Here is a 26,862-nt window from a genome sequence, read left to right on the forward strand (position 1 = left end):
CTTATTTGGCTATTGACTTCAAAATTGATTTTTTAACTAAAATATCAAGAAAACTGGGGCCTGAATCATCCAGAAACTTGTTGACTTTATTAATCGATGACCATTTTAGCGAATTTTGGTTCCTCATCTAGCCAAGAAATAATAGGAATCTGAAAAAGGTAGCCAAGTGTCCTGATAAATTCTCCATGTAAAATCTTGGCATAAAAGACTCGTCAAGAGAATAGATTGGTTTCTAATAGTATTAATTGAGCACTTATTGTGTGCAGAGCACTGTACTAAGCGCTTGGGAGAGTACAATATCACAATATATTATATTACTCTACTAATAATGTGTATATATCTATGATTCTATTTATCTTGATGGTATTGATGCCTGGCTACTTGTTTTGTTGTCTGTCTCCCTCTTTTAGACTGTGAGCCCATTGTTGGGCAGCGATTGTCTCTATCTGCGGCCAAATTGTACATTCCAAGGGCTTAGTATGGTGCTGTGCACACAGGAAGCTCTCAATAAATATGACTGAATGAATGAATAGAATACATAATTACCAACTTGGGTTGGTTTTCCCAGTTAAAACACCAAAGGAAACTCTCAGATGCCCAAGGCCTGAAATGTGTTCAAAATGTTGCTCCCATTCTTGTCTGTAGTGGGATCCTGTAGACCTAAGCCTTTCCAAAGGGATCTATCCATTTTATCAGCCAGACTATTTCCCCCCTTCAACCACTGCACCTCCAAAGTTCTCTATTCTTTTATCATTGTCATTTTGACTTCTAATTATATGTTGGAGATGTCAGTATATTCTGTTTTCCTCTGGGAGTGATTTATTCGAGTGATTTTTTTTTAATTTGACATCATTGAACTCGAAATAGAGAAATGAATATTGCTTGGTTTGGGCACGGCTGTACGATCTTTAGACAATATTTGCATGTTAATTTTTTGGCATTCTTCTTGGCTGTTGTTGCAAGAAAGCGCTCCACTGTAATTGGAATTTTTTGTCAACAACTAGAGTTGTATAGCTGAGAGTATCATTAGATGAATTTGTAATTCCTTCATATTTTGATCAAAAACATAATTAAAATCCTGTGTTTTCCCATTTCAATTTTAATGGTCTTCCATAAGTGATTGGAACATTGACTTATCAATTGATTATTATCCAAGAATTAAAAAAAACTTTCTTAGAGTTTCTAAATTCCATTGGTAATATTCTTTTTTTCACTATCAGCGATACAAGCCTAGTAACACCTTCATGAAGAAGGTTCAGTGTAGCTCCTAAAGTTAACAATGAAAAAACATGAATTTCAATCCTTAATCTTGGTTTTTCTGAGGTGCTTCCTTAAAATTTCTCCCTCCGCGTGATTGATAAGCATAATCAATCAGTGGTAATTGAGTGCTTACTGTGCGCAGAACACCGTACCAAGTCCTTGGGAGAGTACAATATAACAGAGTTGGTAGACATGTTCCCTGCCTTTAACAAGTTTACAGTCTAGAGGAGCAGACAGACATGAATATAAATCTAATGAATTACAGATATGTTCATAAGTGCCCTGGAGATGAGGAAACGGTCGATGAGGGTTGCAAATCCAAATGGTAGGGTAGCTCAGAAGGGAGTGGGAGAAGAGGAAATGAGAGCTTAGTCAGGGAAGGCCTCTTCGAGGAGATGTGCCTTCAATAAGGCTTTGAAGGTGGGGAGGGGGATCATCTGTCGGTTATGAAGAGGGAGGGCTTTCCTGGCCAGAGGCAGGACATGGCAAGAGGTCGGCAGCAAGAAAGACGAGATAATAAAATCATGAAGTCATAAGCCATCATAAAGTCAAGCACTGTTTAGAGACAGAAATTAAATTAAGCTAACTTAAAGTGATATTGTGCTTTAGGCGATAAACTGTGATTTCAGTTAGGCCACCGACATGATTCATTCCGAACTGTGAAAGTAGCCAATCCTGCAACCATAAAGAAGTTTGTGTCGCTTTCTCCTGGGTTCATTCTGCCCTTGAAACTAAGCATCGAGATGATTAGGAAAAAGGACTTTTCCAAAGAGGGAGGCAAGGAAAGGAATTTCCCATTACAACTCAGCTCACACACTTCACTTCTAATGCCAACTCAGGAAAACTGTAGCTGAGTCTCATCCCAATCTCTCCATCGGCTTCTTGCCTTGAACTCCCTCCTACTCCACATCTAGCAGACCACTTTTCTCTCTCTCTCGCTGTCTTTTTTTTAATGTTTTTAAGTGCTTACTGTGTGCCAGGCGCCGTACTAAACACTGAGATAGACATAAGCTGATCAGGTCGTCCACTCACGGCTCACAGTCTTAATCCCATTTGGGACCTGAGGTAACTGAGTCAGAGAGAATTGAAGTGACTTGCCCAAGGTCACACAGCAGACAAGTGGAGGTATTAGAACCCAAATCTGTCCGACACTCAGGCCCATGTTCTATCTACCAGTCCATGTTGCTTCTCTCCCCTTTCAAAGCCTCATTAAAATGCATCTCCTCTAGGAAGCCTTCCCTGATTCATCTCCTCATCACCCCATCCTACTTCCACCCTACTGCATCACCTAGGCACTTGAGTCTTCATCCCCTAAGCACTTGGGTACGCCCGACTCCTAGGTTCATAACCTCGTATCTTTGAAAAGGAGCGTGGCTTGGTGGAAAGAGCCTGGGCTTGGGAGTCAGAGGTCGTGGGTTCTAATCCCAGCTCTACCACTTATCAGCTGTGTGACTTTGGTCAAGTCACTTAACTTCGCTGTCTCAGTTACCTCATCTGTAAAATGGGGATTAAGACTGTGAGCCCCACATGGAGCAACCTGATTAACCTTGTATCTCCCCCAGCGCTTAGAAGAGTGCTTGGCACATAGTAAGTGCTTAATGAATACCGTCACTATTATTATTACCTTTTTTCGCCATTGCTTCCCCTACCTGTAACAGTTCTGGTCTGTCTACCCCTCATAGACTGTAAGCTCCCTGAAGGTTGGGATTTTGTCTACTAACTCTATTGTATGTTCCCAACTGCTTAATTCGGTGCTCCACATAGAGTAAGTGCTCAGTACATGTTATTGATTCATTGATTTGGTGGATGAAATACCTCTTCTACCTCCACCATGTAGCCTGTGAACTCCACATGGGACACGGGCTGTCTAACCTATCTTAGCCCTACTTCAGTGCTTACTACAGTGCTTAGTACATAGTAAGTGCTTCACAAATACCACAGTTTATATAGTTATTACTGCTATTACCCAGTCCCTGTACTGCACAGGCCTCATATTGTAAGAGGGAGGGAAAACAGGTCTTGAATCCCCATTTTACAGATGAGAAAACTGAGGCACAGAGAAGTAAAGTGAGGCACACAGCAGGCAAGTGGCAGAACAGAATTAGAACCCAGATCTTCTGCCTCCCATGCCGGTGCTCTTTCCGCTAGACCAGGCTGCTGCTGGGTTCCTTGGTGAAAACTACATTTGAAAGGCCAGATAATTTTCACTGGAACCTCCAGTTGGAGAAGGGATGCCATTGTTTGGCATGAGAACAGTTAAGCGGAAAGAATTTCTTAGCAACCTGAAAACATCAAGCATGCAGTGACATCTTCCTTGTCACAGCAGTCTCAAAAGCTTACCCTGGACGACTAGGCATTTTTAAAAGGCATTTCATGCTGGCACTCATTCAACATTTTATTGCTTCAAATTTAACTTCACTTCACCTATACAGAAGCAGTTGCTGGTTACCCTACAGATGTTCATTAAAATTCTTCCAGGCTTAGGTCTTTTGGGACTGAAGAAGCTGAGCTGGAAGTGAATAATCCTCTACCTGAAATTCACAATATTTCAGATCAGTCTTTTCTGTCCGGTCTGCCTCAGATTGCTCTTTAAAAGGGCACAGTGAAGTCACTGAAAGCCTGGTTTATTGTAGAAAACTAGCTTTGGCTTCAGAGAGCCTGCATTAGGAGGAAGGCAGGAACACTTCAGCAATCCTTAGACCTGAAAAAGCCTTCAAATAGAACATAAACCGTTCCCTTTCATTCCCTTCTTTCCTCTCTCCTTCTCTACATCCATCGAGGTACTTACTCTGTACCTCAATCTCATCTATTCCGCTGCCGATCACTTGCCCACGTCCTCCTTCAGGCCTAGAACTCGCTTCCCCTTCACATCCGACAGTCCACCACTCTCCCCCAACTTCAAAACTCATCTCCCCCAAGAGACCTTTTGTGTGTGTGTGGTATTTAAGCGCTTACTATGTGTCAAGCACTGTTCTATGCACTGTAGTAGGTTCAAGTTGATCAGGTTAGACACAGTCCCTTCTTTAACTAATCCTTTATTTCCCCTATCTGCTCTCATGCGTCGCCTGTGCACTTGACTGGGCACCCTTTAATCACTTTAATAGTTACCTTGCCTCACAGTGCTTATGTACATTCATTCAGTCACATTTATTGAGCGCTTACTGTGTGCCGAGCACTGTACTAAGCGCCTGGGAGAGTACAATACAATAAACAGACACATTCCCTGTCCATTACAATCTATCCTTATACTCTACTATTTTCCCTGTTTTAATATCTATCTCTCCCAGCAAACAGCTCCTCGTGTCTATCGACTCCTATTTCATCCCCAGATGCTTAGTATGGTGCTCTGCACAGAGTAAGCACTCAATAAATACCACTGATTGCTTGATTGATCTTAGTTTGTGAAGCAAGACAACTGCATTCAACTCTAACCTTGGTTGAAAGTCAAAAGTCCAAAAAGCGACCTGACATTTTGGAAAGCATACAGGACAGGGAAGTCAAAAGTCCTGGGTTCTAATCCCAGCTTGGCCATTTGCCTGCTGTGTGACCTTGAACGACACTTGAATTCTCTGTGCCTTAGTTTTCTCAAATTTAAGGTGAGTATCAATTGTTTGTTCTCCCTGCTGCTTTGACTGCAAAGCCCATGTGGGAGAGTGATGGTGTCTAATCTTATCTATCTCAGCGCTTAGCACAGTTCCTGGCACATAGTAAGAATTGAACAAACACCACAGTGGGGTTGTAATTTGTATAAATTTAGGGAAGGTGTTATTTAAAGACTAACAAATCCCTACAGGCCCCTTGAAATCTGTAGCCCATTAAAACATTTTTCAAAGTCACAAATGATGCCTGCCACTATCCAACAACAGTGTGTAGACCCAAGGGTGATTTAGAAGGGGAAAAACATTGCATTTACGTAGAAAGAAAAAAAAATTTATCCAAATATGACAACTCTACTAATGTAGAAGCCGAGTATATTCTGTATCCCAAATACATTTTAACATGTAACGAACCACAGAGCAAACCGTATTTATTTTTATCAAATACAAGTGGATTTTTATCAGTGTTTCCATTTTGGTTTGGCTTGAATGCTCCACCTTCAATAAAAAAGGAAATTGGTTCATTGTATAATTTCTAAAGATTCCTTTCTATAACGAAACATTTGAGCGTCAGTGATTCTATAAGTGGAAAACGGCGTATTTTCACTTAAAGTGATTTGTAGAACGGATACTTGTATTTGTAGGCAAATCTATTTTTAGGATGTGACATTTTCATAAATTACATGTAAGACTTACTGGAGGTACACATTCATATAATAAGCACAATAAAAGGGTACCCTTCCACCCAGAAGTGCTATGCAATGGACTCTATCAGTAGGAAACACCTCTTTGAAGTCACTTCTCCTCCAAGATGAATTTTTCTACTCCCCATATCGTATCCCCCTACTGCTTCCTCAGCAGTCTTGTTCCAGTTACACACTTACTCATTCACACCCAGCCCCTTACGTATTGATTTCCATGATTTTAACAGTAATAATAATTACGATCAATCAATCATTGGTATTCGAGTGCTCTCTATATGGACTGCACTAAGTGCTTGGGAGAGTACGATACCACAGAGTCAGTGACACATTCCCTGCTTACAACAAGCTTACAGTCTAGGGGGAGAGACAGACATTAGTTAAGCACTTCCTAAATACCAAGTCAAGGGGTAAATTCAGCGTAATTAGATCTGACACAGTCCCTGTTTGACAGGGGACTTTGGGTCTAAGCAGGAGGGAGAACAGCTGTTTCATCCCCATTTTACAAATGAGGAAACTGAGGCAAAGAGAAGTAATTTGCCCAAGGTCACACAGCAGACAGTCGACAGAGCCAGAATTAGAAACCAGATCCTCTGACGCCCAGGCCTGTGTTCTTTCCACTAGGCCGTGCTGCTTCTCTGATTTATACGTAACATCAATCAAGCAATAGTAATTATTGAGCTCCTCTTATGAGTAGAGCACTGTACTCTGGAGGGAGTATGGGACAGTTAGTAGACGTGATACTGCTATCTAGGACCTTGCAAACTACCAGGGGAGGTAGATATTAAAATGAATGGAAGATGGGAGGAGGTGATGGAATAGTAAGATATGTTCATGAGTGCTTCAGAGGTTAATGAATAGGTAAGTGTGTCAGGTGGTAAGAAAGGGCTGAAATTAACAGTTCGGGGACTATAACGGAGGGAGATAAAGAAATGATTTAGGGAAGGCCCCTTGGAGGAGATAGATTGTAAGCTCGTGGTGGGCAGGGAATGTGTTGGTTTATTTTTATATTGTACTTGCCCAAGTGCATAGTACAGTACTCTGTACACAGTAAACACTTAATACAATTGACTGACTGACAGAAAGCTGTTGAAAATGAGGTATAAGTAAATAAGCCAGAGGTGGGAAAGACAAGAATAAGGCCGGCTAGCTTTAGAGGAGCGAAGAATCTGAGCTAGTGAGAGGTAGTGGGAGAGGAAAATGGGTAAGCATGTGGAAGAGAACCAATTGGAATATCTGAGAGAATTTTCAAGGATTTACCACTTGAATATTAGACTCTTTCAACTGTTTCTTTTTTTTAGACAAATCCAAGTATTTGTACTGTACCGACATTAAAGCTTTGAAGTCCCATGTTTATATACACTGTGCTTATTTGTAAAAAAAAAAAAATAAATTTCTTTTTCTTATAGTATAAGCAAGTGGAGCAATACATGTCATTCCACAAGTTACCTGCTGACATGCGTCAGAAGATACATGACTACTATGAACACAGATACCAGGGGAAAATCTTTGATGAAGACAACATCCTCAATGAACTCAATGATCCACTGAGGGAGGTAAGAGAATATTTGTCGTTCTTTATTATACGCAGATTTCAGGGAATGCATTTGATTTGAATTGAAATCTCAACCTGGAAAAATCAGCTGGGGTGAAGACAACTTTCATTCGCAAACCACCCTACCAACATCCTCAAATAGTTGATGCGATGGAGTTATTTTGAGCAAATCTGAGAGAGGGTGAAAGGATTAAGGAAAGAACATTCATGAGGTGATTTTATGGAAGCTAAAATATAAAATGTGTACTTTGAAATGCACCTTATAGATTTTAATTTCTCTGTCGCCTTAATTTTTGAACCTGAAAGCATTCAAATTGCATAAATCAATTACAATTGACTATCAGGTGAAACCAGAACTTACAAATTCAAACTGCTCTGAGAGCGTCTTTCTTTATGGAGATTGTTGTGGCCTAATTTTGCAATAGAACTAGTACTGGAAACAGAAAATACTTTAAATTTATGGTGGTAGCTACTGCCTTCCTGAGTAAGAAGGTCCATCTAAGAGAACCGGCTGAACATTCAGTGCATGAAAAAAATCCCACTAAGTGCCATAGCTAAAAAGCAGTCTGAAGGGGCTGACAAGTTTATGAGATGGATGGGTGATTGTTCTGGGCCCCTAAGGCAATCAGCCCACACTTTGATTTCTTTTATTTTACCCCTCGGTCTTTTTTTCTCCCTATAGTTTCTGACTAAGCCCTACTTCTCTGAAAAATCACAAAGACATGAAAGGGCATTATTGTCTTGCTGCATAAATAAAAGTAATAAGAACTCTAAGCGGTCTTTGTAAGGTTTTGAAGGTTAAGTCCAAGTGGTTCGCCTTAAAACCTAGACAAATTAAATCCCATGAAAGGTAGCTGCAGATGGTAGATAGGAGAAGCAACTTGCCCTCTTAGAAAGAGCACAGGCCTGGGAGTCAGAGGACCTGGGTTCTAATCCCAGCTCAGCCACCTCCCTGCTGTGTGACCTTGGGCAAAATCACTTACCTTCTTTGGGCCTCAGTTTCCACATCTGTAAAATGGGAATTAAATGTCTGTCCTCTTTTCTATTTAGATTGTGAGCCCTGTGGGGGACATAGACTCTGACCTGTTTATCTCGTGTCTGCCCCAGTGCTTACTTAGTATTGTACATGGCATATAGGAAGTGCTTTTTTGTTATGATTATTATTGTTGTGGTTGAACTATATTCATCCCACATTATGAACTTGTTTGTTGCTCAGGAACAAGGGATTATTTGCCTACTAGGGAACTGAATGCTGCCTCCCCTAGCAGGGAAGAAGTTCCCTTTGTGGGCAGTCTTGTCTTCCTTCTCCTTCTCCTCATTCAGAATGACAAAATGTGATCATCCAACATGCACAGTCCCAAGAGGGTTGGATAGGGCATGGTTGAGCAAGAAAGTGCTTTGCACGCAGTGAGTGCTCAATAAATATGATTGAGTGACTGACCCCTGGTTACTCAATGAAAGCCAATCCCCACCTTCTATTCATTGCATTCAGGGGCTTCTTTGGAAAGAGGAATATTTGTGGCCTAGACAAAGCATCTTTTTTTATGCTTCAAGCATGTGGTACAGTGTTCTGCACACAAGTAAGCACTCCATAAATGCCACTGATAGACTGATTCGAGCAGCCACATCACCAAGAAAGGGTGAAGCAACTGACCCCTAACCAGATAGAGCCCTAGAAGTAGGGAGGGTGGGAGAGGCTAACTTTCCATCAGCCTTATATAATAATAATAATAATTGTGGTATTTAAGTGCTTACTATGTTCCAGGCACTGTACTAAACTCAGGAGAGGATGCAAATAAATGAGACTGGTCCCAGTCCCTGTCCCACATGGGGCTCACGGTCTTAATCCCCATTTTACAAATGAGGTAACTGAGGCACAGAGAAGTTCAGTGACTTGCCCAAGGTCACACAGCAGACGAGTGGCAGAGCGGGGATTAGAACCCAGATCCTCTGACTCCCAAGCCCATGCTCTTTCCACTAGGCCAAATGCTGCTTCTGTGGTGCTTCTTCCCCATCTAGTTAGGGATGCATGGTCAGGGAATTTGAGTCTGGAAATGGAGTTTCTTTGAAAACAAAGCTATCACTTGCAGTTGAGACAGCAGCTTTTCTGAAGATGGATTTGCTCACTTCCCATTGAGGCTACATTCAGACATATAAATGCCTAAATGGGTCAGTCTGAAACCAGACACCTACAACAATTCCAGTAGTTCTTTAGTATAGCAAATATAAATTTCAATAGACCAAAATTCTCCATTCTTCATCTGTCCAAAGCAGTCACTAAGTTGATCAGGTCCAGATTACAAACTGACACATTAAAAGATGCTCTAGTGATGTGGAAAATGACTGCACCTTCCTGTTTACACCTGAGGGTGTAAACAATTGAGGTCTTATAGAAAATAGAATGCCAAAATCAATCAAATCAATCAGTCAGTAGCATTCAGCGAAGACAATACCACTACCGTCCTTGTGTCTCAAGTCCATAACCTTGGCATTATCCTTGACTCATCTCTCTCTTTCAAACCACATATTCAATCCGTCACCAAATCCTGTCATTTCAACCTTCACAACATCACTAAAATCTGCCCTTTCCTCTCCGTCCTGACTGCTACTGTGCTCGGCCAAGGAGAAGCAGTGTGGCCTAGTGGATAGAGTATGCGCCTGGGTTTTAATCCTGGCTCTGGCACATGTCTGCTGTGTGACCTTGGGCAAGTCACTTCACTTCTCTGGGCCTCCGTTACCTCATCTGTAAAATGGGGATTAAGGCCGTGAGCCCCATGTGGGGCAGGGTGTGTGTCTCACCCGAATCGCTTCTATCTACCCCAGTGCTTAGTACAGTGCCTGGCACATAGTGAATGCTTAACAAATACCACTATTATTATCAATATTATTAATATTATCCGACCTTGACTACTGCATCTGCCTCCTAGCTGCCTCCTGCCTCCCTACCCAATCCTTACTTAATGTTGGTATTTGTTAAGCGCTTATTATGTGCAGAGCACTGTTCTAAGCGCTGGGGGAGATACAGGGTGATCAGGTTGTCCCACGTGGGGCTCACAGTTTTAATCCCCATTTTACAGATGAGGTAACTGAGGCCCAGAGAAGTGAAGTGACTTGCCCACAGTCACACAACTGGCAAGTGGCAGAGCCGGGATTTGAACCTATGACCTCTGACTCCCAAGCCCGGGCTCTTTCCACTACTGCTGAGTTGATTTTTCTTAGAAAAACATCAATTCACATCTCCCCATTCCTCAAGAACATCCAATGGTTGCTCATCCTCCCCTGAATAGAAAAGGAACGTCATACCGTCACGTTCCCCTCGGCTACCTTACCTCGCTGATTTTCTCCTACAACCCAGCACGCTCACTTGGTTCCTCTAATGCCAACCAACCTCCCTGTACTTCGATCTCATCTATCTCACCACTAATCCCTTGTCCACATTCTCCTTCTGACCTGGAACTCCCTCCCCATCCATCTATGCCAGATCATCGTTCTCTCCACCTTCATAGCCTTATTAAAATCACAGCTCCTTCCAGAGGGCTTCCCCAACCAGCCCTCATTTCCCCTACTCCCTCACCCTTCTGTGTCACTTGTGAACTTGGATGGATCTGTAACCTGGAATCCCTTGCTATCGGCCGCACCCTCAACCCCACAGCACTCGTGTAGGTATCTTAATTTATGATCTTTCTGCTCCTCTTTCCTGCAGACTCCTTTCAGGCAGGGAACGTGTCTACCAACTCTGCTGTACTGTGTGCGGAGCACTATGCTGAGTGGTTGAGAGAGTACAATATAACAGTGAACCGACACTCCCTGTCCGCTACGATACCAACTTAATTTTACTAGGGCTTTGAAAACAATTTTAGTAGGGCTTTGAAAATGGGGAGAGCAGTGGTCTACCAGATGTGATGGGGGAGGTCATTCCAGGCTAGAATCATCTGTAAAATGGAAATTAAATACCCACTTTCCTCCTCCCTTAGGCTGTCCGTACCATGCAGAATAGAGATTATGTACCACCTGACTGTCTTCTGTCTACTCCAGCACGTATTCCGTGCTTCATACCACACTTATTATTACTTTTTAGGTTACCCAATAGACCAGGTTTCTGGGTCTTAGAGCCTGTCTGGATCTTCTTCTCTCCCAAAGGAGAAATCCTGCTTTGCATCAGTCGAACTTACCGATTACAATTTTTTGGAAACCATTTAGAGATGGAGGTCAGCAGTGACCTGGGTACAAGAGGCATCTGGGTAGAAGAGACATCTCCAATCATTCAGTCGTATTCTTTCAATCATATTTACTCTTTCAATCATATTTATTGAGCACTTACTGTGTGCGGAGCACTATACTAATTACATGGGAGACTACAATACAACAGTAAGCAGACATATTCCCTGCCCACCATGAATTTACAGTCTAGAGGGCGAGACAGGTATTAAATAAATTATAGATATGGACATAAGTGCTGTGGGGCTGGGAGGGGGTGATGAATAAAGGGAGCAAGTCAGGGTGAAGCAGAAGGGAGTGGGAGAAGAGGAAAGGAGGGCTTAGTCAGGGAAGGCCTCTTGGAGGAGATGTGCCTTCAATATGTCTTTGAAGGAGGGGAGAGTAATTTTCTGTCAGATTTGAGGAGGGAGGGCGTTCCAGGCCAGAGGTAGGAGGTGGGCAAGGAGTCGGCGGTGAGAGAGGTGGAACTGAAGCACACTGAGAAGGTTAGCATTAGAGGAGCAATGTTTGTGGGCAGGGTTGTAGTAGGAGGGTAGCGGGGCTTATGCTCAGCTCCAAAAGGGTATTTTTGCAAATCTACTGGGCCCGAGGATCAGCTGGGAACTTTTCTCTTCTCCCATCTGGCCAGACTCCAAGGCCAGCTGGGGGTCTTTAGCACACTGTCTGGAGTGTGGGGGGAAGCTTTTGCCCATGGAAACCACCATGGCAGCCTGCCCACCTCAAAACCCCACCACATGGCCACCCCTCGTTCCAAATGAAGCACGGGACTCCAGCACCTGCGTGTACTTTCCAGAATGAGAACCACAGCTAAAAAGACTACATTTAGAAGATCCAAGGTCAACCCCAAAAATGGGAAGAAAGTTTGGAATCGTAACAAAGAAAACCACTTTTCAGAACAACTAGTTCCCCCCGGAACAGTGGATGATGTGTACATACTATGGTACAACACCAAATTTGCCTCTGAGAAATTTGATTAGAGGGTTTAAAATTCAAGAAAAGCTGGCACCTCGATCCTCTGTCAGACCAGAAGCCTGATCAAGTGCCTCTAGGGAAGGTCTTCCGTTTTCCCAACTCCTCCAAGAGACTTTCCTTGACTAAGCCTTTCATCTTCTCCCACTCCCTTCTGTGTCACCCTTGCACTGGGATTTGGTCCCTTTAGTCGCCCCTCCATCAGTCCCACAGCACTTATGTACGTAGCCATAATTCATGTATTTATATTAATGTCTTTCTCTTCCTCTAGACTGTAAACTCATTGTGGGCAGGGAACATGTCTACCAACTCTGTTACAGCACTCTCCCAAGCCCTTAGTACATAGCTGTGCACATAGTAAATGTTCAGTGAATGCCATCATTTGAATGATTGATGGAATAACTGGCATGGGAATGCTGAATCACAAAATAGCAAATTCTGAGCCAGTCTGTAAAGTTCAGAGCTGATCTATTTTTATCCTACTCAGTGTGAAGAGCTGGAGATTGAAAATAGGTACAGATCATGTGTCCCTGACAAATATAGAACATCAGGACATTTTATTTTCCACTGAACATAGGTCAGATTTGGAGCAGAACCTCCATTCCTCTCTTCTTATACCTATCCAAGATACATTCAGAGAACTTGTGTTTAACTCCTCAGAATATAGTACTATGACTCTGGGTCATTTTAAGGAAAACTACTAGAGCTCATTCGGATGAGAATTCTGTTCCTCAGCTTCTCAAATGGACAGCCAACCTTGAAAGTTACTAAAGATTGAACAGAATGACCTGAATGTAAATGGTCAGTTTGCTAATGACTAGGGATCCCAAATGCATAGTTGGTATTGTTATTGCAATAATCAAAAGGAGGAGTGTTTAAAAGGCGAACAGAACATCAAAACTGTCAGGGAAAGTAATTGCCAATAGTTCGACAAAGGGTAACTTATGGAACTTGAAAGAGTTTTTATGCCTCCAGGTGACCCCACTGATAGCAAGCATTGAATATGTTTGTGGGTTTAGCTAATAATAATAATAGTAATAATATTTTTTGTTAAGTGCTTACTGTGTCAGGAACTGTACTAAGGTGCTGGAGAGGATACAAGCAAATCGAGTTGAACATAGTCCCTGTCCCATGTGGGGCTTGCAGTCTCAATCCCCATTGTATAGATGATAATGTTGGTATTTGTTAAGCGCTTACTATGTGCCGAGCACCGTTCTAAGCGCCGGGGTAGACACGGGGGAATCAGGTTGTCCCACGTGGGGCTCACAGTCTTAATCCCCATTTTACAGATGAGGGAACTGAGGCCCAGAGAAGTGAAGTGACTTGCCCACGGTCACACAGCTGACAAGTGGCAGAGCTGGGATTCGAACTCATGACCTCTGACTCCAAAGCCCGTGCTCTTTCCACGGAGCCACGCTGCTTCTCATAAAGAGGAGTGAAGTGACTTGCCCAAGGTCACACAGAAGACAAGTGGTGGAGCCAGGAATAGAACCCGTGACCTTCTGATTTCCAGGCCTGTCTGTGCTCTACCTACTACACCATGTTGCTTCTGTGTGATAAGTACTCTTCTTCCCTGTCCATGCTGTGACACTATGTTATGCTATTTCAATTCTGGCTCTTTCACTGGGCTCACCAAAACTTGGCTCAAGAAAAGCCACCCCCATTTGTGAGAAGCAGCCTAGCATAGTGAATAGAGCACAGGCCTGGGGGGTCAGAAGGACATGGGTTCTAGTCCTGACTCCACCACTTGTCCGCTTTGTGACCTTGGGCAAGGCCCTTCACATCTCTGGGCCTCAGTTACCTCAGCTGTAAAATGGGGTTTGAGGCTGTGGGTCCCACATAGGTCAGGGACTGAGAAGAAGCATGACTTAACGGAAAGAGCCCGGGCTTGGGAGTCAGAGGACGTGGGTTCTTGTCCTGGCTCTGCCACTAGTCTGCTGTGTGACCTTGGGCAAGTCATCTCAGTTCTCAGTGCCTCAGTTACCTCATCTGTAAAATGGGGATTAAGACTGTGAGTCCCCTGTGGGACAACCTGACGACTGTGCACCTACCCCAGTGCTTAGAACAGTGCTTGGTAAATAGTAAGTGCTTAACAAATGCCATCATTATTACAATATAATTTTAACTCAATTTGCTTATATCCACCCCAGTACTTAGTACAGTGCCTGCCACATAGCAAGCTGTTAATAAATGTAATTATTATTGTTATTATATTATTATTAGTATGTCCCACAGAGGGCTCACACTCTTAATCCCCATTTTACAGATGAGGTAACTGAGACACAAAGAATTTAAGTGATTTTAACAAGACCACACAGCGGGCAAGTGGTGGATCTGGGATTAAAACCCAGGTCCTTCTGACTTCCAGGCCTATGCTCTATCCACTAGGCCAGGCCATGCATCTTCTCAATTATTACTACTAAAAATAATATTGTGATTATTAATCTTTTCTTATGAGGATCCTCAGAATCGCTATGACTTTGGAGACTGGCAGGGATGCCCAGTAATCTTGGGAGATGTCTGGTTCTTCAGGGGAAACATCTTTCCCCTTCCTCCTGAGGATGCCTTAAAGGAACTCTCCAGTGGAGTGGAAATCTTTATCTGGGATCCATAGAACTTCCCCATTCACTTCCTGTACTACTTCCTGTGCTAGAAGCATCATGGCGTAGTGCCACTTGTGTGCTGCGTGACCTTGGGCAAATCACTTTACTTCTCTGTGCCACAGTTTCCTCATCTGTAAAAAAGGGATTGAGGCAGTGAGCTCCACGTGGGACAGGGAGGGTGTCCAACCTGATTTGCTTGTATCCACCCCAGCACTTAGTACAGTGCCTGGCTATTATTTATTAAGGCTATTTTTTATTCATTAAAGGCTAATCTTATTAAATAAATTATTTATTTTAATTTTATTTATTTTAATTTTATTTATTATTTATTAAGGGCTGTTGTTTAATAAGCCCTTAAATACCATTATTATTATTAGTATCATTATTATTTGTCTATCTGCCCAAACAATAGTTAATCACCTAGCCAATGTTATGAAAATTTACATTGCTACCTCAGTGCAAATCAACAAATGGTGTTTATTGAGCACTAACTGTGTATAAAGCAAGGGAGAGTGCAGTACAGTGAAGTTGGTAGGCATGATCCCTGCTTCCAACGAGATTACAATCCCTGGGTTATTTTATAATTAAATTGATTTAATAAATCTTTGCTTCTACTTTTAAAATCTGGCCAGTTTGCTGGCAAAACTCACCCTCATCCTATATTGCTATTCTATTCTCTTGGTGTCCCAGACTTTAATCTAAGGTGAAAGAGGAGTAAAAGAAATTTATTCTTTGGGAAACATATGGCCTAGTGGAAAGAGGCATAAGCCTGGGTGTTAGAGAACCTGACACTTGCCAGCTGTGTGACCCTGGACAAGTCACTTAATTTCCTCTGTCCCTCAGTGCTCTTATCTGCTAAATGGAGATTTAATACCTATTCTCCCTCCTACTTAGACTGTGAGTCACCTTATTATTTTCATTATTACCATTAGTATTATCATTATTACAGGTGCTTGATTATCGAGCGTGCCTTATCTAGGTGAAACCAGCTCTGGTTGGAGTAGGTTGGAGCATAAGATAAAAATTCTCAAATGCAGGATAACCACCTCTCTTTGTCCTTTGTGTCTCTACCCAAGTTGTTTCCTTAATTAGTGTCTGGATTGTCACTGCCCTCCTTGCTTTTGCGGAGTCTTGTCTGATGGAACAAGATTGGATTTTCCTAAACACAAGAAGAGCAAAGCACGGAAACTAGGTTAAGACTAAATTAATCCCCAACTTCGTTTGTATTCACTGTTTGACTGATGCAAAACAGAACGCAACTACGAAAACTCCGAACATAATTTGACTGTGAAAGTTTCAAAGCTTGGTGGAGCAGAGATCTACCCAGTGCAATAAGTTAGATTTCATTTAAGCCTCTTAATCATTGTATGTCACTTTTATATCGAAAGACTTTAAACCAATTGGATTTTCAACCTAAAATAAGAAGGGGCTGTTAACCTAGATGTTAACAGAGCAGAGGTCCTGAACCATTTTCTCCCCATGCAGAAATCACTATTGATTTTGTGAATTGCCTTTAAATCTACTCCATCTTCCCTATGGGGTTTCCTGTTAGAACTATAAACCAAATATGAAAGGATAGCAAATAAGATTAAGGAGGCTGGTTTTCCTTCTCTTCTACCTCTCCCTTCTCCCTGTCCCCATTGAACAAAATCCACTAAAGCTAAAAACTCAATGCCGTTCTCTCTTTTGTCTGTGATGAAATCTCACTGATTTGTGAAGTGCGATGATACCTGGGAGAGATCCAAGATAATCAGGTGAGACACAGTCCCTGTTTGATATGAGGCTAATAGTCTAATAGGAGAGTGGGTAATGAATCCCCTTTTTGCACATGAGGAAACTGAGGTCCAGAAAAATTCAGTGACTTGTACAAGGTCACACGGCAGGCACGGAGCAGAGCTGGGATTAGAACCCAGGTCCCCTAACTGCCAGACCCCTGCTCTTCTACTAATCCATGCTGCTATTAGGTTTCTTTCATAATGCACTATCCTATAAATTTCAATGTTCCATCCTTTTTGAGTCAGTAGATCAGTGGCTTTTACTGAGCACCTACTGTGGGCAAAACCTTCTACTAACGCTTTAGAGAGTGCAGTAGAGATCAAAAACAAAGTCTGTCTCCTAGAGAAACAAAGATTCAAAGTGTGTCATTCCAACACAAAATAAATCACAGAAGGAAAAAAGAACGGAAAGGCTGATGTGACTAAATAAGTGCTGAGACTATGACTAAATAAGTGCTTAAACCAAAGAGACTGTAACTTGGTATAGAGAAGCAGCGTGGCTCAGTGGAAAGAGCGCGGGCTTGGGAGTCAGAGGTCACGGGTTCTAATCCCCGCTCTGCCTCTGGACAGCTGTTTGACCTTGGGCAAGTCACTTAACTTCTCTGTGCCTCAGTTCCCTCGTCTGTCAAATGAGGATTAAAAAAAACCTGTGAGCCCCACATGGGACGACCTCATCACCTTGTATCCCCCAGCGCTTAGAACAGTGCTTTGCACATAGTAAGCGCATAACAAATACCACAATTTTAAATGTGTGACCCTGGGTTAGTCACTTAACTTCTCTGTGTCTCAGTTACCTCATCTGTAAAATGGAGACTGAGATTGTGAGCCCCACATGGGACAAGGAACTGTGTCCAACCCAATTTACTTGTATCCATCCCGGTCTTTAATACAGAGCCTGAAACCTAGTAAGCATTTAAGAAATACCATAATTATTATCATTTTATAATAAGGATGTAGGGGGCTTGGAAGTACATGTATGCTGAGGGGGAAGTAGGGAGGAAGCTGGGAGAAGAAAGTTAATCATAGAAAGTCTCTTGGAGGAGGTTAGATTTTAAAAGGGTTTTGAAGCTGGGGGGAGCTGGGATCTGGTAGATTTGAAGGGGGAGAGAGAGTTCCAAGCAGGGGAGGGGAAGTTGTGTGTGCTACCGGAAAAAGCACAGATCTGGAAGTCAGAGGACCTGAGTTCTAATCCCAGCGCTGCCATTTGCCTTGCTTGTGACCCTGGGAAAATCAATGAACTTCACTGTGTCTCAGTTTCCTCAACTGAAAAATGAGGATTAAATATTTCTTCTTCCTCCCCCTTGAACTGTGAGCCCCACATGGTAGAAAGACTCTGTCTGATCTGATTATCCTCTATTTAACCCTGCACTTACCGTAGTGCCCGGTTTAACAAATTCCATAATTACTAATCATTCATTATCAAGGACTTACAACCTTACATCTCACAGCCTCTAGGCTGAAACACTATGGGAAGGGAGTATGTCCGCTGTATTGTTATACTATACTCTCCCAAGTGCTTAGTACAGTGCTCTGCACACAGTAGATACTTAATAAATATGATTAATTGATTGATTGAAGGGCATGAGCAAGAACCAGAGACAGAAGTGAAAGCAAGGGCCAAGAAGATCTTCTAGGGAGGAGCATTGAGAGAGGATTGGAGAATAGCAGCTGAAGGGAACAGAAAAGTAAACATTAATAATAATAATGTTGGTATTTGTTAAGCGCTTACTATGTGCCGAGCACTGTTCTAAGCACTGGGGTAGATACAGGGTCAACAGATTGTCCCACGTGAGGCTCACAGTTAATCCCCATTTTCCAGATGAGGTAACTGAGGCACAGAGAAGTTAAGTGACTTGCCCACGGTCACACAGCTGACAGGTGGTAGAGCCAGGATTCGAACCCATGACCTCTGGCTCCCAAGCCTGGGCTCTTTCCACTGGGCCACGCTGCTTCTCTTACATTACATTAATGTACATTAATCAATCAATAGTATATACTTTGCGCTTACTGTGAGCAGAGCAGTGTAGTAAATGCTTGGGCGGTGTACACTATAACAGAGCTGGTAATAGTAATAATCACGGTATTAAGTGCTTCCTATGTGCCAAGCACTGTTCTAAGCACTGAGGTAGGTACAAGGCAGATTGGACACAGTCCCTGTCCCACATGGGGCTCACAATCTTAATCCTCATTTTACAGATGAGATCACTGAGGCGCAGAGAGTGAAGTGACTTGCCCAAGGTCACACTGCAGACGTAGCAGAGCCGGGATTAGAACCATTGCCCTCTGACTCCCAGAGCCGTGCTTTTCCCTTAGACCATGCTACTTCCCTAGATGTGTTCCCTACCTACATCCCAGAGGAGACAGGGAAACTTGAAGGTATTTTTGTTTCATCGAGGGAAGCGGTACCAGATGTTTTTGAGGAGGGGAGAGCTCTGAGCCGAATGTCATTTTAGGAAGATGACAGATGGAAGAGGGGAGAGGTCAGATACAGAGAGAGATCAGGGAAGTCGCTGATCCTGTAATAAAATGAAAAGTAGGTCAGAGCTTTCTCCTTGTCTATCTTCAAGTTAAAATCTTTAAAATGCTTATACCCCAAAATTTTGGCCGGCGTATTGATCCACCATACCTAAGAAACCTCTTCCCTGTCGTATTTTCCCCTTCCTCGTGAATGTATCCTGTCCATTCCTTGAAATGATTAATAAACTGCTGAAATCTTTTCTGGGAGTATAAACACAATAGTAACAGCAATTATAATTGACGCATTTGTTAAGCACTTAACATGTTCCAGGCACTGTGCTAAGGACTGAGGCAAATATAGGATCATCAGATCACACACGGTCCCTGTCCCATGTGGGGCTCACTGTCCGAGGGGAAGGAAGAACAGGTCTTTAATCTCCAATTTACAGATGAGAAAACTGAGGCACGGAGAAGATAAATGACTTGACCACGATCACACAGCTGGCAAAGGGAATGATGACTTCCCAGCCAAATTCAATAAACAGATTCTCAACCTAAAGTTACTTTGTTTCTCTTTCACAAGTGAAATGAGTTCCCATAGCAACCTCTGCATGAATTGCTGTTAGTTTCAATTATTGCTGCATTCTTTGAGAGCGGTATTTCTCATCACAGATAGCATTTCGTTCTAATCTTGTCTTTTGCTTTCCTAGCATCTCTCCTTCTAGTTCCCAGGGGTACCAAGGCATCATACCAAACTGACATTTTATGCCCTTCCTGATCTTTCTGCCCTATGTCACCTCCTTGAGGTTTTAGCGGATTGTGGGGATGAGGAGATCTGTGCTGTGATCTTTCTAAGGGGCTCAAGGCCTGTCTCCTTCCAACCCTGTCACCTCAAAAATCAACATGCACCAGGTCCTGTTTCTATTCATGGCAGATCCATTTTGGTTCTCACCTCTAGATCCTCTTGAAGTTTCTCCATTTTGCTTAAGATGTGTCCAAGGGGGAGGAAGAACGGGTATTTAATCCCCAACTTACAGATGAGAAAACAGGACTAAAAAGGTCTAAAACACAAATGACTAGATTTGTTCCATTTCCTTACGAGTTATCACCCCATTTAGCTATTGACATCCATTCTCATTTCTTTGAATTCAGTACTCTCTGGTTGTTTCCTGACACCCGTTTATGTCAACTGAGTCAAGGGAAGTTCCATGTAAAGCGCAGTCAATATACTCAGGCAGATTTATATATGTATATATATATATATATTAATGTTGGAATTTGTTAAGTGCTTACTATGTGCAGAGCACTGGTCTAAGCGCTCGGGGAGATACGGGGTAATCAGGTTGTCCCACGTGAGGCACACGCTCTTCATCCCCATTTTACAGATGAGGTAACTGAGGCCCAGAGAAGTGAAGTGACTTGCCCACAGTCACCCAGCTGCCAAGTGGCAGAGCCGGGATTAGAACCCATGACCTCTGACTCCCAAGCCTGTGCTCTTTCCACTGAGCTACACTGCTTCATATATATATATGTATATATGAAAGCAAGGACGCATTTCAGTGCTTAGGACAGTTCTTGGTACATAGTAAGGGCTTAACAAATACTATCATTATTATGATTTGAAGTGACAATCGGGCTAACACCAATGCCTCAATTTTAATCAATCGTATTTATGCATCTCTGATTGTGTGCAGAGAAGTTTACTAAGCGCTTGGAAGAGTACAGTATAATAGAGTTGGTAGGCATATTCCAGTTTTCTTCATGTTCCACCAGTTGTTACAAGTGTTTTGGAGCCCTTGCTTCTACGTGTGTATATGTGTGTGCCCTCCACCTCTTGTCTGCTATGTGACCTTGGGCAAGTCACCTAACTTCTCTCTCCTCAGTTTCCTTATCTGTAAAAATGGGGACAATACCTGCTGTTCTCCATTCTGCTTAGACTGGAAGCCCCATGTGGGACAAGGACTATGTCTGACCTGATCATCTCATATCTACCCGCAGAGTTTAGTAGAATATCTGGCCAGTGGCAAAAGCCCTTAGTGAATGCCTCAGTTATTTCTGCAAATGGCAAAATATGTAAATACCACATCATTTGTCCCAAGTCAATCAGTCAATCCATCAATAGTATTTATTGAGCCCTTATCATGTGCAGAGCACTGTCCTAGGCACTTGGGAGAGTACAATACAGCAAAATTAGCAGGCATGTTCCCTGCCTGTAACGAGCGTACAGTCTACAGTCACTCAATAAACTAGTGAAAAAATAAATCCAAATTGGAGCTAAGGGCTTGTCCTCCTGGCAACATCATCTTCTTACCTAACTCACTGAGTTATTTGGTACTTTGTATTGAAAGTGATGCTAAGAGGAGAAATCAAACACTTTAGTCGAATAGAATCAGTGATAGCATTTATTGCCAGCCCACTGAGTACAATACACTGAACTATGCACAATGGAAATATAAAACAAGCAGTGTCGCATCCCCTGACCACAAGGATGGAAATATAGAAAGACTGGAAAAATCTTAGAAATAGGGATGGCAATGGGAATAGCTTCCTTAAGTGATGTGTTCCCAGAGGGTTTCTAATCCCTGGCATTTTAAGGAACCCCTCAGGACAATAAGCAGGGTGGAGGTCAGAGGACCTGGGTTCTAATCCTGATTCTTCCACTTGTCTGCTTTGTGACCTTGAGCAAGTCACTGAACTTTTCTGTGCCTCGGTTACCTCACTGGTAAAATGGGGATGAAGACTGTGAGCCCTGTGTGGGACGGGCACCATATCTAAACCGATTATCTTATATCTTCCCTAGCACTTAGAAAAGTTCCTAGCGCATAGCAAGCGCTTAACAAATACCGTTAAAAAAAGCCAATTGAAAATGTGCCTCTCTTTTAGACTCATAAAATGCTTCTTTATCTGAGCCCAAACAGAAGCGAAATAAATAGCCGGGGGACGATACATCAGTTAGAGGGCTCCTAAGTAATCGTTCAATCAATCAGTGGTATTGAGCGCAGAGCAATGTAATAAATGCTTGCAAGAGGACTGTTAGCCATGTTCCCTGCTCCCAAGCAGCTTACAGTTTAGAGAGAGAGACCGACATTAAATAACAGATCTGTTATTTAACAGTTATGGGACTGAGGATGGAGTGAATTATCAAGTGCTTAAAAGGTACAGATCTAAGTGTGAGGGAGATGCAGAAGGAAGGAGGAGTAGGGGAAGAGGGGGCTTAGTCGGGAAAGACCTCTTGGAGGAGATGTGATTTGTAATGAGGCTTTGAAGGTGGGTAGAGTGGTGGTCTGTCATATATGAAGTGTGAGGGAGTTTCAGGCCAGAAGGAGAACAGGGGCAATACTTCAGAGGCCAGATAGATGAGATTGAGGCACAGTGAGTAGGTTGGTGTTAGAGGAACGAAAAGTATGGCTCTATCCCAGTCTTTTCCTCTCTCTTATTTTTTTTTAAGATGAGATTGAGGTACAGTGAGTAGGTTGGTGTTAGAGGAGTGAAAAGCACTCGATCTCTTTCTGTTGTGTTTTTTTTTTTTTGGCTTTTCACAGTTTCAATCAGACAGTGCTTCAGAATAAACAGCTATGGAAATGAAAACACAGACAGGAAGAGAGTGCCCTCCCTTTAACATCCCCTGCTTGAATTATCCCCACCGTGTGACTAGAAATTCAGGCAGCCTCGAAAGATTAAGCTGAATGTGTAAGGGCCAGCAGGAAAAAAATGTCGGTTCATCCACTTGGAAAAGAAATGAAAATCTTTCATATCAGAGAGTGCTTCAAACAATCTTACACAAAGGTATAAGAGACGAAATGAGTAAAAGTGATAGAACAACAGATATTTTTCAATCGATATTTATTGAGTACCTGCTGTTCAAAGCACTCTATTAATGCTTGAGAGACTACAGAAGATGTTTAAGTACAAGATTCTTGCCCTCGAGGAGCTTGACGATTTAGCGGGGGAGACAGGCACTTAAGCGATTGACAGGAGGGAGTAGTAAAGTATTAAGATATGAACCTAAGTGCTTTAGGAGGAAGAGGTTGTGAGCATTTAAGTGCCTAGGCTGTACAGAAGGACGCAAGTGGCAGTGGAAACAGTAAAGGAGGGAGATTAGAGATTAATTGTGGAAATTCTCCTGGAGATGGGATTTCAGAAGGACTCTGAAGATGGGAAGAGTTGTGGTCTGTCAGAAATGAAGCGGGTGGGAGTTCTAGGCAAGAGGAAGGAGGTGAGCAAGGAATCAACAGTGGGAGAGATGAGAATGAGGCACAGTGAGGAGCTTGCTTGAGAGGAATTAGTCAGTGGTATTTGAGTGCTTATTGTGTGCGGAGCACTTTACTGAGCACGTGGGCACGACAGACCTGGTAGACACGTTCCCTGCCCACAAGGGACTTCAGTCTAGAGGGGAAGACAGACATTAAAATAGTCAAATTACTGATGTATACACAAGGAAATAGGATTATGAGCTGGGGTGCAGTAAGAGAAGAGAGTGGAGATATAGGCGGTCAGGAGTTTCTGCTCGATGCAGAGAGGAATGGGTACGCATTGGAAGTTTTTGAGGAGTGGGAAGGCATGTTCAGAATGATGTTTTACAAAAGTGCTTCAGGCAGATGGATGAAGTATGGATTGGAGGGGGAGAGGCTGGAGGCAGGGAGACCAGTGAGGAGACTGATACAGTAGTCAAGCCTGGATTTGACTAGTGCCCGGACAAGTGTGATGATAGTTTGGATGCAAGGAAGAGGTGGATCCTGTGAATGCTGTGAGAAGTACTGTGGCCTAGTGGAAAGAACACAGGCCTGGGAGTCAGGAGGACCTGGGTTCTAACACCAGTTTTGCCACTTGTCTGCTGCGTGACCTTAGGCAAGTCACAACTTGTCGGTGCCTCTGTTACCTCATCTGTAAAATGGGGATTAAAACTATGAACCCCATGTGGGACGTGGACTGTGTCCAACCTGTATCTGTCCCAACACTCACTGTGGGCAGGGACTGTGCCTGCTGTATTGTGCTCGCCCCAGCGTTTAGTACACAGTAAGTGCTCAATAAATATAATTGAACGAATAAATGAAGTCTCAACCAGCCTTGCACTCTCTCACCTTGGAGAGAGAGTTAAAGCAGGTGAGCTGCAACAGAGTCACCAGACAAGCCAAACCTGTGACATAACTAAATGCAGCCCAAGGGAATCAGCTGCTTGTGTCTATAAGGATGTTTATAACTATGGGGTTTATTAAGTGCTTACTACGTGCCAAGCGTTGTACAGAGCACTGGGGTAGATACGAGATAATCAGGTCGGACACGGTTTCTCTCCCACTTGGGCTCAGTCTAAGGGTGAGGGAGAAGCGTTTTGAATCCCCATTTTACCATGAGCCCCGCATGAGACCAGGGCCTGTGTCTAACCCGATTTGCTTGTATCCACTCCAGGGCTTAGTACAGTGCCTGCAAATAGTCAATGCTTAGCGAATATCGATGTTATTGTTATTATTAGTATTATCTCGTATTATATCTACCCCACTGCTTCACACAGTGTTTGGTGCATAGTAACGAATACTACAAATAAGAATAATAATGGTGGTATTTGTTAAGTGCTTACTATGTGCAAAGCACCGTTCTAAGCTCTCGGGGGGATACAAGGTGATCAGGTTGTCCGACGTGGGGCTCACAGTTTTTAATCCCCATTTTACAGATGAGGTAACTGAGGCACAGAGAAGTTAAGTGACTTGCCCAAAGTCACACAGCTGGCAAGTGGCGGAGCCGGGATTCGAACCCATGACCTCTGACTCCCAAGCCCGGGCTCTTTCCACTGAGCCACGCTGCTTCTCGGCACAGTATTGATTATATAGTACGACAGAGAGACAGAGACCTAAGGAAGGTTTGAATTATTGTTGCTCTGCCAGTCATGATCGCTGTCTCCGGTGACCAAATAAGGATTTTTAAAGAGGGTTTACAGCATCATCTGTATAAATGGGCCCTTCAATCACCATAAAACTGTTTCCTGTGGAGGGTCTATTTGAGTTTTCTTTTTACATCCTAGTTGCTGACATTTGGATCGCGTAGGGAGGAAGACCAAAATCCTTTTGTTTGGCAGCTGGGCCTGTTTTTCATAATTATTGCCTCAGGGTACAAGTTGGGATGATGAAAACAAGGAAAAAAAGCAGCACTCTAGCCATGAGGACGGAAGTCTTGCTTTTTTCGGCATCAAAAAGAGGATTAAAATGACAGAACTTTTTCCATACTGTGGAGAACTTTTCTCTCAATTGTGTATTTATGGTATTTTTTTATTTACTTTAGTAGTTATGGTATTTATTGAGCAACGACTATGAACAGAGCACTGTACTAAACTCTTATATAGAGGAAAAGTGAAACCCAGAAAATTTGTCAGCTCTCTGTGGCGAAATAGGTACCCTGTTTGCTTACGGATTTTATTTCAGGGTATCTGATTGGCTCCTTTTCGATTTTAACACCCCATCGCCTCTTTGCGTTCCTTCTCCCTTCAGGAAATCGTCAACTTCAACTGCCGCAAACTGGTGGCCACTATGCCTCTGTTCGCCAACGCCGATCCGAATTTTGTCACTGCCATGCTGAGCAAGTTGAGGTTTGAGGTTTTCCAACCCGGAGACTACATCATTCGAGAAGGTGCCGTGGGCAAAAAAATGTATTTCATCCAACATGGAGTCGCCGGCGTCATCACCAAATCCAGTAAAGAGATGAAGCTGACAGATGGATCCTACTTCGGAGGTGAGTCGAAAAAAAAATGGCAATGAATAAAACATCTAGGTTAGATGAGTCATTTTAACCAAGCTGTTTAGAAGGGCGATGACTGAACTTCTTGTTGGTGGTCAATTGACGGGGGAATTAGTCAAAGGTTGTGAGGTAGAAAATGGGTGGTTTTTGATTTAAAGTTGAGAATCGAATCAGGCTGTATTTCGGGGAAATAGAGCACTTGTGGTTGCTAAGAGGGCTTCTCCGATTTAAAAAAAGAATGCTGATTTTCAGGCGGATGTTGCGATGGCCATTTGAAGCGGGTGGCATCGGGAGTGGGCGATGAGTGATGGGCAGGGATGTCACCGATGATGATTAACAATCCCTTCCACATCGAAGGCAGGGAAGAGTTGCCCTTCAATGCCTTGTTGCATCTGTGACTGCGTAGCACGGTGGATGGTCCTGGGAGTATGGGGGTCATGGGTTCTAATCTCTGAGAAGCAGCATGGCTTAGTGGAAAGAGCATAGACTTGGGAGTCAGAGGATGTGGGTTCTAATCCCAGCTCCACCATGTGTCTGCTGTGTGACCTTGGGCAAGTCACTTCACTTCTCCGTGCCTCAGTAACCTCATTATGGAAAATGGGGATTAAGACTGTGAGCCCCATGTGGGAAAGGGACTGTGTCCCACCCGATTTGCTTGTATCCGCCCCAGCGTTTATACAGTGCCTGGCACATAGTAGACACCAAACAGATACCATAATCATTACTATTATTATTATTAGCCCTCTTTGAACATCTAACCGGATCTTCCTGTCACATTCTGAAGCCATAAGGGGAAAATTCAGCCCAATTTGCTTTGGAAGCAAAACGTCAGATTTTCTAAGCTTTAATAATAATAATAGTTGTGATATTTATTAAACGCTTACTATGGGCCAAACTGTGTATTCATTCATTCAGTTGTATTTATTGAGCACTTACTGTGTGCACTCACTGTGCTAAGTTCTTGGAAGAGCACAATATAACCGTAAACAGACACATTCCCTG

At 43.0% G+C, this 26,862-nt stretch overlaps 1 protein-coding gene across 1 annotated transcript in view; it reads left to right on the plus strand.

Moving 5' to 3' along the window:
• Window positions 1–26,862, plus strand: part of HCN1 (hyperpolarization activated cyclic nucleotide gated potassium channel 1) — a 380,055-nt gene that overhangs the window by 286,159 nt on the left and 67,034 nt on the right. The window contains exons 6-7 of the mRNA XM_029074348.2: window positions 6,967–7,113; window positions 25,614–25,854. Coding sequence (XP_028930181.1) covers window positions 6,967–7,113; window positions 25,614–25,854 — 388 coding nt within the window. The remainder of the gene's footprint in view (window positions 1–6,966; window positions 7,114–25,613; window positions 25,855–26,862) is intronic.

This window comes from Ornithorhynchus anatinus, chromosome 1 (assembly GCF_004115215.2).
Source record: "Ornithorhynchus anatinus isolate Pmale09 chromosome 1, mOrnAna1.pri.v4, whole genome shotgun sequence".
NCBI lineage: Eukaryota > Metazoa > Chordata > Mammalia > Monotremata > Ornithorhynchidae > Ornithorhynchus > Ornithorhynchus anatinus.